Source organism: Euwallacea similis, chromosome 37, assembly GCF_039881205.1.
Source record: "Euwallacea similis isolate ESF13 chromosome 37, ESF131.1, whole genome shotgun sequence".
Classification (NCBI taxonomy): domain Eukaryota; kingdom Metazoa; phylum Arthropoda; class Insecta; order Coleoptera; family Curculionidae; genus Euwallacea; species Euwallacea similis.
The window spans coordinates 368,534-382,446 of NC_089645.1; the positions used below are offsets into that span (position 1 = coordinate 368,534).

Genomic DNA, 13,913 nt, shown 5'->3' on the forward strand with positions numbered 1-13,913 from the left:
TAAAGTATTTTCAGCGAATCAGCCGATGCACGCCATCATGCTTATCTTTGCTCGACGTTGCCACTTTTTTCAAAAATTCATTAATATTCAGGATTAAAATTATTTCAGACTATTACATTTCATCAAAATTAAACCTATTATTAGAATTATTATATTCTTTATGTAATTTCTCTACGTATATAATTATTAATCATCGCTATCCCATTCGTCAGAGTCACAGTTTCATCTATTATTAGTGGATTTATCTCTGTTCTATCCATTATCTGTTCCCTCTGGTACCATTTAATTATTTCCAAATCCGTATGATCAATGCAGTTTTTCCAAGTTCCTCCGGTAACTGTTGCTAAAGCTTCTTTAAACATTTTTAAAGCAGTTTCGATAGTTTTCCCATCTTGTCCAATATGCCCATTATAATAATTTTGAGATAGTCCCCATACCAGTTAAATTAAAATAACCTGTCAGAGGCAAAAAAGGACCGCCGACGTCCCTCTCTTGTACAAAATAACGAATTAATGAAGCAACGAACTCCTCGCATGCTCTGCTCAATGATGCTCAGGCATGATGATGAAAATCCAGAAAACCATAGCAAATTCTTAAAAGAACGTTTTATAAAAGACCACTTAACACTTCAGCACTAATTTTCAAATTGCAAATAGGAAGTTTGCGCGAAATCAAAAATCTGTGCAAATCGTTAACAACTTTCAATTCGAAAAAAATATGTGACGAGGCAAAAAAGTGTTGCCAAGTTTACTCAAAAAAATGATTTTACAATGTTAATTTCATATATGTAGAAACATAAAAATAGGTTACTAACATTAGCGATTTACAAATATACTTTATAATACATAAATCTCAATAAAATTGAGATTTATTTACTAAATTATTATTATTAAGAAAAGTGTATTTTGCACGAGTAATTGCCTCTTTGAGTTATGAAAACATTAAACTTTTTCAAACTCCGACTACATTGCTCAATATCAGGTTGATGATGTGCATCGGTTGACTCGCTGAAAATGCTGTAGGTAAGTTTGCTTAGAACACCTTATTTTCGGTCCAGGACTTTTTGGTCAGGCGTTGCTGATTCATTTCAGGGACATCCTGTACAGTCCCTCTTCACATTTTGGCGCATAGAAATAATTACCTATGTTTACCTCGCTTTCGTACTTCGCATGCAGCGAAAAATCCAACATTCCTAAGAGTGCTGCATTTCTTGAACGCGTTTCATTTGCAGGGGTGACAGACATATTTTCAGGTCTTTTTGTAGAGATTTATATTGCTGTTAAGGTCGGTGCTAAGGTGCCCTTTGCCCTAGACCACCAACATTTGCAATTCAAATTCTATGAAACTTGGAATTAAATCGTTACGCCGGGAAAAATGAAAACGTGGGCTACGTCCGACAGTTGACAATTACTGAAGAGGACAATTGATTTAGCAGAGGCAGAAAACTAAAACAATTACTCAAGTTTCCCTTAACGCTAATTGCCTGGAACGTTCCATGGATTTTTCCTGTAGATTACCGGATCTCATTCTTTTTAATTTGTGGCAATTTTAGTTGTCGCGTAGATAAGGGAATGTGATTTGCAGGATTTGGATTAATGAATCGCTCAATTAGTGGTTAAAGAAAAAACGAACTGGCTAACCAGAACCGAACCCTTCTTGGAATTTCGATAGTGACACCACCAATATTAAATTAAATGATCAGTCAGCATCAAGTAGTGTAAAATAAACACAATCGTCATCTCATACATTAACAACGTATATCTCTTTAGTTCTCAACCATCCACAGGAAGCCGTCCATTTAAATAACTATTCTTATTCATAAATGACCAAAATTGAATCTATATTAGGTTTAGAGATCTTCGTTTGGTGTCCGACGATACAAGGTTGCAATGCAATTATATTTTCAAGTGTAATTTCATGGAAAATGGTACCTTTTTGTATAAGCAGAACTTTGATTGTATGAAGCGTTTTCCAGTTTGATATCGTGTAAACTATAATAGTGCTTTATGTGGAAAGGGATAGGAAGGTAATACTAAGGTAAGCAAGTTGTTTTAAAGTGGCTATTTCTCGTGAAGAGAAATGTGGGTGAAGGACGGCAGTTATTAAGGGGTTCATTAAAATCTTACGTACTACAGATCGATGGAACTTTGGTAACTACGATCATAATACTCTTCAAAATGTAAATTTCTAGGAATTGGATAATATTTCCATTACTTGTGTTTAAGCCCCCTTAGTGATTCTTGGGCACACTCGGTATAAAGTTTATAACTTTCAATAAGCTAACATAGCCGAATGTCTCCACTTTTAGCTTTAAACACGCCATTATTGGGTGGGTTAAATCATTGCGAAGAATGCATACTCGTTTCGCTTCCAAAACAGTGAAATAATAGGACAATAATGACACGTACATACACTATTTACCGAGCGAGCTAAGCGGCCACAATGTCATCATCATCCCCATTGTTGTTTTATTTGAGGTTGCCATGGAAATGTAGGTCAAACGAAATCTCAACGTTGTTGTTTGGTTTACATAAACTCTCAGGGCACAGCAGTAATTTATATGTTATTACATAACTTTGTTACCTTGGCCATCCCGATCACCAGACCTATCGCCAATCGAATATGGCTGGGATATTGTGGGCAGAAGGTTATAAAATTACCCCATCCCGCACAAATCCTGGCGGCGCTCTGCAATGCCATACAGATAGCTTGGAATGAAATCCTTTAAGAGGACATCGATCATCTCATTGAATCGATGCTTAGACGTGTCCGGGAGTGCATAAGGCAACGCAGAGGACTGACATATTGCTACGTTTTCTTCGGGATTTAACTATTGAATTTGTTTAATTTTTTAATAAAGTACTTAAGTTAGCATAAAAAACGTGCATACCAAAAATTATTTAAATCAAATCATTTTTACGGGGTGTCCTCTTTTCTTTGTCACGCAAGGTATTTATTATTAATAAAATACAAAATTTGCTCCAATGTAGACCTAGTTTTAGCAATGGAAAACGCTAAGAGTTATTTACACCCAAATTCTCTATAGCCCAAAGCTGAACTTAAAGGCCATATAGAATTGTTGCTTTAAGCCGCAATAAGGAGATATCCAAGGAAAATGAAAATAATGATGCTCCTACCTGATGTGTAGCTCAGTCAAAGTAAATAAAATATTAGTTTATTATGTTGCACTGTATGTCTCAGATCTTACGTTGTTATTACAACAACATGCGTTTGTTGTTACGGTCTGGCAACATTCAGCCATGTTTTTACTGTTAAGTATTTGAGAAAATCTAATATTTGTTTTAAAAGTACCACATGTTCTAGAACAGATTTATCATTAGTCGATCATCTTATTAGTTTTATGCGACCGTAGTTCGCGATTGGAATTGATACACGTTTGGGAATAGATAAGAGGTTTTGTTGGGAAGTTCGAATTTGCGGTGGGTAAGTGTCCAATTTACAGCTAATATTGACTCAGTCCAGGGCTTTCATGTGTATTTATAGTTATGTGCAAAATAATAGCACCAAGCAATCAAAAAATTATTTTATTTACTTAAAATTCGTAATACATTTTGTTTCCAAATTATGTTTTGCCTGGGTACTGAATTCATCTGAGACGAATAGTTTAAATACAAATTTAGGTTAGGTTTCAGTACTTTGAAGGAACTACCCTGTGTTTAATATTTCTACACCTATATTCAGCTGCGCAAACTAATAGCACCACTGAAAGTGTTTCCGCATAAGTTAGGATTATTTTTCTATTTTTGATTTCTTTTGTGATTATACCTTTTTTTTGGGTAAGTATTTTGTGAAACGCTGAAAATAAATGGTTTAATTATGACTATCAATAAGGAAAGTATGGGTCGGGCAAAACATTGCACATCAGAGCAACGAACTTTTTTTAATTCGTAAGCTTTTAAACGAAGGCAAAACTTAGCAACAATTAAATATAAATATTAATACGTCTACTGTTCGACGACGTCTAATAAAACAAAATTTGAAAGCACGGTCTCCTAGAAAAGCTCCTTTGCTTAGTAAGAACCATGTTTGTAAAAGACTCCAATTTGTCAAATGTCATTTAGAAAGGACCCCCACAAAATGGCGCAATATCTTATGGACAAATGAGTCAAAATTTGAGTTACTTGGCAGTTCTGGAAAGAGGAACATTGTAAGACATCCACGCAATACTGAATTTAAGCCAAAGTCTACTTTAAATACCGTTAAACATGGAGGCTCTTCTGTTATGGTTTGGGGTTGGTTTTCCTACTATGGTGTTGGACCCATATTTCACATTGAAGGTACCACGGAGCAATTTGTTTATACAAATATTTTAGAAGAAGTTATGCTCCCATATGCAGAATGGGAAATGCCGTTATATTGGGTTTTCCAGCAGGAAACGTACAAGCAAAAGAGCCAAACAGTGGTTTAGAGATAATAGGGTTTAGGTTCTAGAATGGCCGGCACAATCGCCAGACCTCAATCCTATTGAGAACCTGTGGAGTGACGTAACAAGGTCGGTTTTTGAAGCCAAACCTACCAACAGAAATCAGTTGTGGGAAAGTATTAAACATGCTTGGTGCAGAATCCCAGTCGAAAGATGCCAAAAATTGGTGGACTCAATGTCAAATCAATGTAAAGAAGTGATCAAGAATAAAGGATACTCAATCAAGGATTAGTTAATAGTAATTAATGTTAGCAGGTTTTCCTTGTAAATAAGACTTTTTTACGTTGTACGTTTTTTTTTATACATAGGTGCTATTATTTTGCACACCAAACTATTGTTGATGTTTTGTTTTTTTGAGTTTATAAATGGAATAAATAACTTTTGCTCTATAATTTTACCTGCAATAAATACTTTAATAGTGTTGATTCCTGCTATGTATGTACTTAAAGTTATTGAAATTATAATTAAATAAATGTTCGGGAATAAGTAAATTGAATATGCTTAGTGCTTCTATTTTGCACATAACTGCACCTCTCAAAATATAAATTAATTAACCAATTGAGCTTATCTTCAGCTTAAAGAAATTATTCAAATGCGCCACGCTATATCTCCAGGAAGTAATGAAAATGTATATGAATACTTAAAACGCAGGGCGTCGCGTAAAAATGAGCTTTTATTCTCGACTCCAACCGTAATCCACTTGAGTATTTTTATGGCCCAATTTTATTCAGCATAATAAATTAGCCTATTTTCTGTTCGTTTTCGCAAACTTTACTTACCAAGCTCGTAAAAAATCCACTTTCGGTCGTTATTTATTTCCAAAAGAAGAGTTTAAAACAGACATAAAACGTTGCTGGATTTGTAGTCACGCTGAACTGGCCTTAGCCAACAAAGTTTTAATTAGGCTTAAAGCTCTTTAATTACTTCTATTTGCTTTAGGGCAGGTATTCGTATGTGGGCTCATTTATCGGCCATTAAATTAAAGTAATTCAGCCAAACCCAAACAAAATATTTTCGGTTCCCGAACTTTGAAATTAAAATGTCGCACGCGACACCCAGCTATAGACGAATTTAGGACTTTATAAAAGGTCTTTTGCATGTCTTTTATTCAGCCGGAATTGATGACTCGCTGTGACATTGTTGCTGATAGCCAGAGACGAACTACGTTTTCCTTTTGTTTATTAAAAGAGGGCTACAATGTTCCACGCCAATTAAAAAAAATGTATATGGCGCTCCTTTAACAAGAGTCAAGTTCTGGTCGTGAAAGTGGTCAAGGGAAATGCCGAAAATAGCTTTTGAATTCTTAACTCCGTTGCCAGGTGGTGCAACTTAGAGGACAAAAAAATGTGAAATAGTTAAAAAAGGCTTAATGAAATGGTAACTGAAAAACATCGCAGTTAGATAACTGCAAGAGTTCTGCATAATTTTTGCATAAGAATCTTTCTTAACCTTCAAAGGGTTTTGGGAAGAGGCGGCCCGAACGTTATCTGAGAAATACTTAAATATCTCCATCTCCAGTAAGAAAAGCCCTTTCTAACGAGCTGTTATGTTTTAAAATCCGATCATGTTTCCGAGATATTTAAGTATTTCTCAGATAACGTTCGGAGCGCAACTGAGCGAGAACTTTTGAAGATGAAAAAATTCCTCATACAAAACTTATACAGCATTTCTGGAGGAACTCAAATGGGATATTTTTCAATTATATTTCCATTGAGTTTCCTTCAGTGATTTCACATTTTGTCGGACTCAGTGAGTTGCGCCACTTAGCGGGAGAGTTAAGAATTTAAAAACTCTTTCCGGTATTTTTTCATGACCGTTTTCATCGTAATATTCGAATAAATCGTAAATCGCCGAACGTCTTAATTTGTTGTTAATTAACAGCACGTAAGCAATTTCATTTCAAACAATCTATCACTCACTCTTCAACAAATACCACAAATAAACGCCAAATTCTCCCTTTTCAAATTTGCGACCATTGTTCTGGAATTTGATGCGTTAAGCCTGATTAAATAAGTGTCAATATCAATGCAAAATTATATCCTGTTCGCCTTTATCTCTCCCCTAATTACAAAAAATCATAACGGAAATGAAAACACGCGGTATCCGATAATACTTATTTGTACGACAAAAAGCACACGCAAATACGGTAGAATCAAATTATTTTTTAAATAACTGTTATTTCCAATATCGTTCGATTAAAACAATCTCTACTTTAAATAGACACACGAATTAGTGATGAGCTTTAATGACACCCTTAAGGGTTAGATTGGTTTATCCAAGCTGTTTAATGGCTTATCCAGTCAGGGCGAGGGGTTCGAATGATAATAATTTACAAGATAATAATTTGTGATATTCTGTAATCAAGATAATTGAAGGTACCTTGGGATATGGGGCATGTTGTACTAATTAGGGCCTACCCGGTATTAACAAAGTAATCAAATAATAGTTTAAGTTTGGAGAGTGTGTACGTGTACGGCTTTGGTCTCTTTAGGCGGGATAATGCGGCAGGGTGTTGCCCCTTAATCAATACTTCAGAATTTTTTTTCGAAAATATATCTAAATTGACTTTAGTTGAGGATATTAAGAATAATTTGATCTTTGAGCTAACTGGATGAGCTCGTGTGCAGATTTAATTCGTCCATCCCCCTCTCCCCCTGGGTTTTCCCTTTGATTTTCTGGAGACTGGAAACCTTTTCATAACTTTTTGACTCCCGATTATTCCCAACACCGAAGTTTTCGACATTTCTAATTGGAAAATATCGTAATTTCTTTCTTCTTCTTACCCTTCAGCACCACCATTCTCATTTGCAGCATCGTTTCGGGGCGGTCCCATATAACAAGATAGGTAAGTTGAGTACTAACGGCCTTGAACACATTGAGCCATCCTGCAGACAAACAACGCAGTCAAACGTACAGTCAAATTATCAGTAACTTCAGCAGTAGCATATTTTTCAACGCTTTTGTTACTATTAACGAGAACTTTATGCTCTCGCTAAACTCGCGGACTCCTCAATTATTCGGCCCTTAAGAGTTTTTGTTGTTATATCTACCAACTGGTTCTACATTCATAATGAAATAAAAGTGACACTTTACTCTCGTCGTTTCCAGGTAGTTGTGCTGCATGAGTCGGGACGGGGGCTACACGGGGCAGTGATGGCTTAGCGCTCTTGTGCCGTAACGTCATGGCCAGGGTGTGGGCGCGGCCAGTCCGAAGCTGGACCTGGACCGTGTGTTGGTTGGTGGGACTGTGCGCTCTGGCCACGGCAGAGGTAAGTTTACGAAACGGTTTCGTTTCGATATTACAAAGGATGTATCCCTTAAATCATAAGCGTAAAATGTTGTGCACGAGTCGCAAGCGAGGAAGGCAATCACGCGAGTGGCGCCAAATATCAGCCAGCTTCAAATAGGTATTTAGGAGGAATTTATGGTATGCTCCGCAGGAGCAATTTCAAGTCTGTAAATCGAACACTGTGAGAGTTATTCCCTAATTAGAGAATTAAGAAAATGACTTTGAGACTCTGTTGAGTGAAAATAAGCAAGTTTTGTTTGAGACATCCTCGATTATTCTCTAGCTCCCAATTCTTATTTGTACCGTTGTTTAAATAAACCAACCTGCCTGTTATTTTATCGCTAATATTGACCGAAACTTCTTTGTACAAGTTGATACTAACGGGAGTAATTTGAAAATATGCCAAACGCATTCCCACCAGAGAGAATCGAGTTTCTCTGCAGCAATTTTTTCCCATTTAACAAAATACCCTGGAAGCCCTCTGAATAACGCAACTCCATTTTCAAATTGTCCGATTGTCCGGCAAATTTGCGCATTCAGTTAGATAAAAGTAAATCCGATTTCATTTACCGAAACAAATTTGCTTGCAGGGAGAACCATGAAAGAATTTTATCGTAAAATTTACCAGGAAAATCGCTCTTATCTAAAGATTTCGAGTTGGTATGTCCCAATTGGGATTTGCTGCATTCTGGGCGTAAAACTGCAATTGGCAGACATTCTAAGTGTGATTGGCAGCTTTATTTTTGAGAAAGGAAAAATCCCCAAATAAAAACTCTCTAGAATATCGAACAAAAAAGTGAGTGCTTTGGGAAGTTTTAATGTGATTAGCTACATTTCACACGGAGACACGTACATGATAAAAGGGCAGCTCTTCGAGGCTGCGCCTTTGACGAGACCGCCATTGTACTACTAAACTTCGAATACAATTTCGAACTTTACATGAAATTAAAACTTCCCATTATCCAATTTAAACTTAATGGCTGCACTGTGGAATACGAACTCCTTTTTACATATACCACAAACTGAGGTCACATTGGACTTAATTGGGAGCAGGTATTAACTTCAAACAATAAATTTCAATAAGGCCGTCAGTAAGTTATTGATTTCGTGACCGAGTTGGTTAGGAAGTGGAAGCCCCGGGTGAACCAATTTAAAGACTTCCTGCAGCGATCCCTTGTCAAAACCCTGACGTCTGATGGATATATTTAACTACATTATATGATAATTTATTCAATGTCAAACAACAGATGGGATGTCTTTGGATCTGCTTAAACTAGGCCGGAATATAAATAAAGTGGGCCAGAAGAACAGTGACTCGAGATAAAAGCCATAAAGCTTTCCATTCTTTTCAGTTTTGCTAAGCACTACAGGATGCGGGGCGGTAAACAAAATCCTCCGGGATACACTATTGCAAATAAAAGATTTGTTTCGATTTCCTCCAAATTCCTTGTATATGGAGATAAAAGAGGATAAAATTCGCTTAGTCTTTTGGTTTCGGGTCCAGGAAGATGTGATTTATTCCTGAACGCATGCATTATCAATAAAGAACGGCGGAGATTGAATCCAGACAAAGTTGGCATATGCCTAATCCGCAGATAAGATCTTAGGCACAGACGCTGAATCCTATGTGGGTTTTCAATCGTGAATTCCCCGCAGCAACATACTATGTCATATACCTACAGATTGCATAAATCATATTGAAATACTCTGTTAGGAATTCTCGCTATATTAGAAAGTGAGAGATTTGAACACGTGGCTTCTCAAATGCTTTCATAAAATATTCATTTTATCAAAATAAATACGTCTGTCTGAAAAATTCATAAACTGGTGATTTATGGAGTTTAGAAATGTAATTATGGCCACTAGTAAACTGCACTTAATTTAATAACAATTTGAATAATAATAACCAAGTCATTGGAGGAAAATTGCATAGAGGCCAAACATAATTTCTCGACCCAGCACAGTTTCCATGGAACTTATCGCCTAATAAACTAACAGGCTTTCCAAGGAACTTGCGATAGCCAGCTCCAACGTTCTGATTTGGGCCTAAGCGGGTATTTATGTATTGAGCGCAAAATTGCTTTTTTGATGAATTTTGTTAAGCTTTAACAATTTATCCGAAAGTGGCATTATTTTATTACGCAACAAAGGGCGGTCACTTCATCTTACTCGAATTCTGCCTTAAGATTAGCAATTTCCTCCTCCATTATTAGTTGGAGTTTCAACGATCAACATACGCTCCCATTGTTTTCAGTTTTCCACGATATGATTTTTTCATTTATCAATTTTTGCACATGTTTCATTCCTCGCGCCCACAAAGAAAGGTCATTAATTCCCCTATCTCCTTTGAAGGAACTTGATATGAAATGTTGCGCGTTAAGTTAATTTATAGGCCCTCTGGCTAAGGTCTGGTCTACGCTTAACTGCCCTCTTAGGCAAAATTTCAAATTTGATTTCAGAACCTTACATAAGAGGCGAATTTAATTAGCCTTGTCCAAAGAAATCCGAATAATTCACTGCTTTATTTTCCAGACAGAAAGAAACGGTTCGTGAAAGTGGAAGGCTTATCGAAAATAAGAAATTAAATTTCCCTCAAGAACGTTGGTTCACGAATGCGGAACATAGAAAAAAATTGATTAATAAACTGAGGAACTGATGAACCAACTTTTAAGCGTTTAGCTTCATTGTGGCAAGAATGGAGTTATTCTCAGCATCCTCGATTTTAGTCGCTCCCAATATATTAGGGGCAAACTTAATATAACTTTCCAGACTTCCCGAGATCCCTAAGGTTGAAATATATAGCTTTTTGGGGTTGAGAAACTTTCGGTGGCTACCATGGAAAGGCCAGATTAGATGTCATTTTGTCGACGTTTCGGTGTTTGCAATTACTGCCGAGAATTGTTTGTTAACCCGCATATAACCTATTTCAAAAAATATAATAACCCAAATAAAGCCCGATGCCGACTGAGATATTACATAAGAGCTTTCGCAGCTTAACCCTTTTACCTTTTTCGTAATAGCGAAACAAAAGAAACGGAGAAAAACGTAATTTGCTCTATTGGGGAGGGCTGTGTTGATTTGCGATGTCTGCGTCGTTTAATGTTCTCATGTTTTCCTAAAATTACTCTTTCCTAACAAGCGCTAACCAGATCGTGCCTCGACTTTTTAGTTCTCAGGCAAATTCGTATTCCGGATATAAACAACATGAATTTCACCTTAACTCCCCGTCTTTGTTCCATTTTCAAATTCTAATTGGAGGAATCCCGATTGAATTTTAGGTACCACAATCATGTCCTGCGCGATCGGAAATAGCGCCGTGCAGCTGCCAAGTGAAGAAAAATGGCCTGGATATTCTGTGCGAGTTTACGGATCAGCAACACATCAGCAATGCCATGAGCGTCCTAAAGGGCAAATCGCTGATCATATTTTATTTGAAATTGCGGCACAACAACCTACGCAAGCTGCCCGGTTTCGTGTTCCTCGGTTTGGATATCCATCACTTGACAATCCATAACAGCAGCTTGTCCGTAGTTGAGGAGGCTTCTTTAAGTTCCATAGGTAAGTTTCGTTGATTATCGGCAATCACTGATGAGTCACTGTACATATGAACAGTGCTTTTATTTCAAAACGAACCACCTAAATAACTCTTGATTAGGTATTGTTTTAAAATTTCCAAAAACACGTCAATTGAGATGTCGAGGGGGAAACTTTTTGAGCTTATGTCCAATCCCATATTGGTAACTCCTCCTGATGATGATGGTGAGTCGCTCCCAGCAGGAGGCGACTCACCCCTAAAATCTTAAATGGAATGGGGGATCGAGTGAAGCCTCATTTTAAAGGGCACGCCAAGACATTTTCACCTAAGAAGTTTCAGCTCATTCCGTTTAACCATTCTAAAATGAAGACCACTTGAAGTTTGCCATTTTTATAACAAAAAAAATTATTTTATCAAATGCTGAAAATGTGACCCGTCATTTTCGAGACAATAATAAAGTCTATTTTCAAATTCTTTATGAACATTTATGAAAGTTTGTCTAGTAATACCTCTGCATTTCAACGTTATTCTGTTTTTCAGTTCTTAAATACTTTCAATTGCAGTTTTATACACTTTAAATTTTAAGTAATTCCAAAAGAAAAAGTCGAGAGAAGTAAGATCTGGAGATCTTGCTGGCCAATCTATTGCGCCTCGACAACCGATCTATTTTCTAGGAAACCGTTCGTTACTTCTGCTACATTTCTTAAGGGTTATTGTTTCAAAAATAACAAGTCACATTTTAAACATTTGATAAAATAATTTTTTCGTTGTAAAAATCGACAAATTCAAGTGGCCGCCGTTTTGGAATGGTTAAGGGGAATGAACAGAAAAGGTCTTGGCATTCCATTTGAAATGAGGTATCACTCGACCCCCCATTTCATTTAAGATTTTAGGGGTGAGTCGCCCCCTGCTCAAGGGGTTGCCAATAGATAATTCAAGAGTTATTTAGGGTAGTTCGTTTTGAAATGAAAGTAGTGTATAATCACTAGTAAGGGAAAGAATATTTTAAGCAATAAAAATTCACTTTTTGCCTTGATAACCAAAATGATCCAATTATCATTACAAATAAAAAAAAAAACAGGTTGCATGCCGCGCATGTTGCTATTCGCCTCTTTTTATTTACAAAATACCTACAAAAGCGATCAGCTTTCACGAGACCAGTAGAACCAATCCAGTTTAACTTCAAGCTAATGTCCACAGAAACCAAGAATCTGACCAATCACCAGGCTTTATTTCAACGTTGGGTTTATGTAAATTAACCTGTAGTTAAAGTTGACAATACATTAATAATTTGGCCCTTAATCACATTCCGGGGTATTGTCGAACATTTTCCCGGTTGCCGCATTATCCAGTTGACCACAATGTATTGGTTATCCATGGTTTGGAGCCGTAATGGCTTCATAAATAATTCTCTGATTTAGATTTCGTTATACATTATATCTATCCATATTTATAATATTCAATGTAGGGAAAATGTTTGCGGAAGGATCAGTACGCGATTATATCGTGATTTAGCTGTTGGCGATATACGTGGATTTACAGATAAAACAACAGATTTTGATACCTGTTAATGGGGTAAGACAAATCTAACGTGACTTATCCATGGCATTTGATGGTAGCAGATGCCAGAAAACACAGAATTTATAATGCGTTATATTTATGCCGTGAGCGATGAATATATGCATTATGGAAAAACGTAATGAATTCTCATACAATTGGAATTAATCTGAATTTTGTATATTTGTCACAACTAGATTCTATTGAATCCTCTATGTATAATCAGACTCACAAAGCATTCCCGCTTCCGATTCCCCAACACAACCCTATTCGAAAATGTTCATCAATAAGCTGAATAATCCAATTCCTTGGATATAAATGTATTTATGTATAAACACCTTGAAGGGCAGAAAGATCTAAAGGTCGGTAGCTCGCGTCTGCTTGTAGAACCAAAGATTTACATAAATAAATAATATACAGGGTGTTTCCTAACTACGTGTAAAAAATTTAAAGGCGTAATCCTCGACTGATTTTGAGTCAAAAAAGTTTAATAAACATATGTCCGCAAATGCCTTGTTTCCAAGATACAGGGTGTTGACTGAAAGCCGTTGAAAAAGGTTTTAAAGGTTCCTAAAGGTTTGGTGGTATTTACTAATTTGTTTATTGTTATTTTTTTTTTGCTACTTCCACTACTATAAACAAGATAGTCAGTGTTATTTTGGTGTTTTACTCTCTAAAGTGAAAGAATTTAGTTCTGTGTCCCAAAAATCAGATTATACCTCAGTTTTGAAAATTTTTCAAATGCTTAATTACACTAATCAAGAAATGGCCAATATGATTTTTGTTTACGGCCTTGCTGATGGTAAGTGTTTGGCAGCGAGGCGCATTTACATGGAAAGGTTTCCAAACCACCAAACCTTTAGAAACCTTTAAAACCTTTTTCAACGGCTTTCAGTCAACACCCTGTATCTTGGAAACAAGGCATTTGCGGACATATGTTTATTAAACTTTTTTGACTCAAAATCAGTCGAGGATTACGCCTTTAAATTTTTTACACGTAGTTAGGAAACACCCTGTATATTTGCAACAGAAACTGTTGTACTGTATCGAAGGTCGGATTCCGAAATGTTTTTTATAGAATTCTTTAA

The 13,913-nt window shown here is 36.4% G+C and overlaps 1 protein-coding gene across 3 annotated transcripts in view; it reads left to right on the forward strand.

The window, feature by feature from the left end:
• LOC136418807 (leucine-rich repeats and immunoglobulin-like domains protein 2) overlaps positions 1 to 13,913 on the forward strand; it is a 69,639-nt gene that overhangs the window by 37,764 nt on the left and 17,962 nt on the right. For 2 of the 3 annotated variants that reach the window (XM_066405025.1, XM_066405026.1), the window contains 2 exons: positions 7,553 to 7,713; positions 11,012 to 11,291. In XM_066405025.1, coding sequence (XP_066261122.1) covers positions 7,627 to 7,713; positions 11,012 to 11,291 — 367 coding nt within the window. In that variant the 5' untranslated portion in view covers positions 7,553 to 7,626. Of the gene's footprint in view, positions 1 to 1,756; positions 2,038 to 7,552; positions 7,714 to 11,011; positions 11,292 to 13,913 lie in introns of those variants that run through there. The other variant, XM_066405024.1, reaches the window with a different exon arrangement.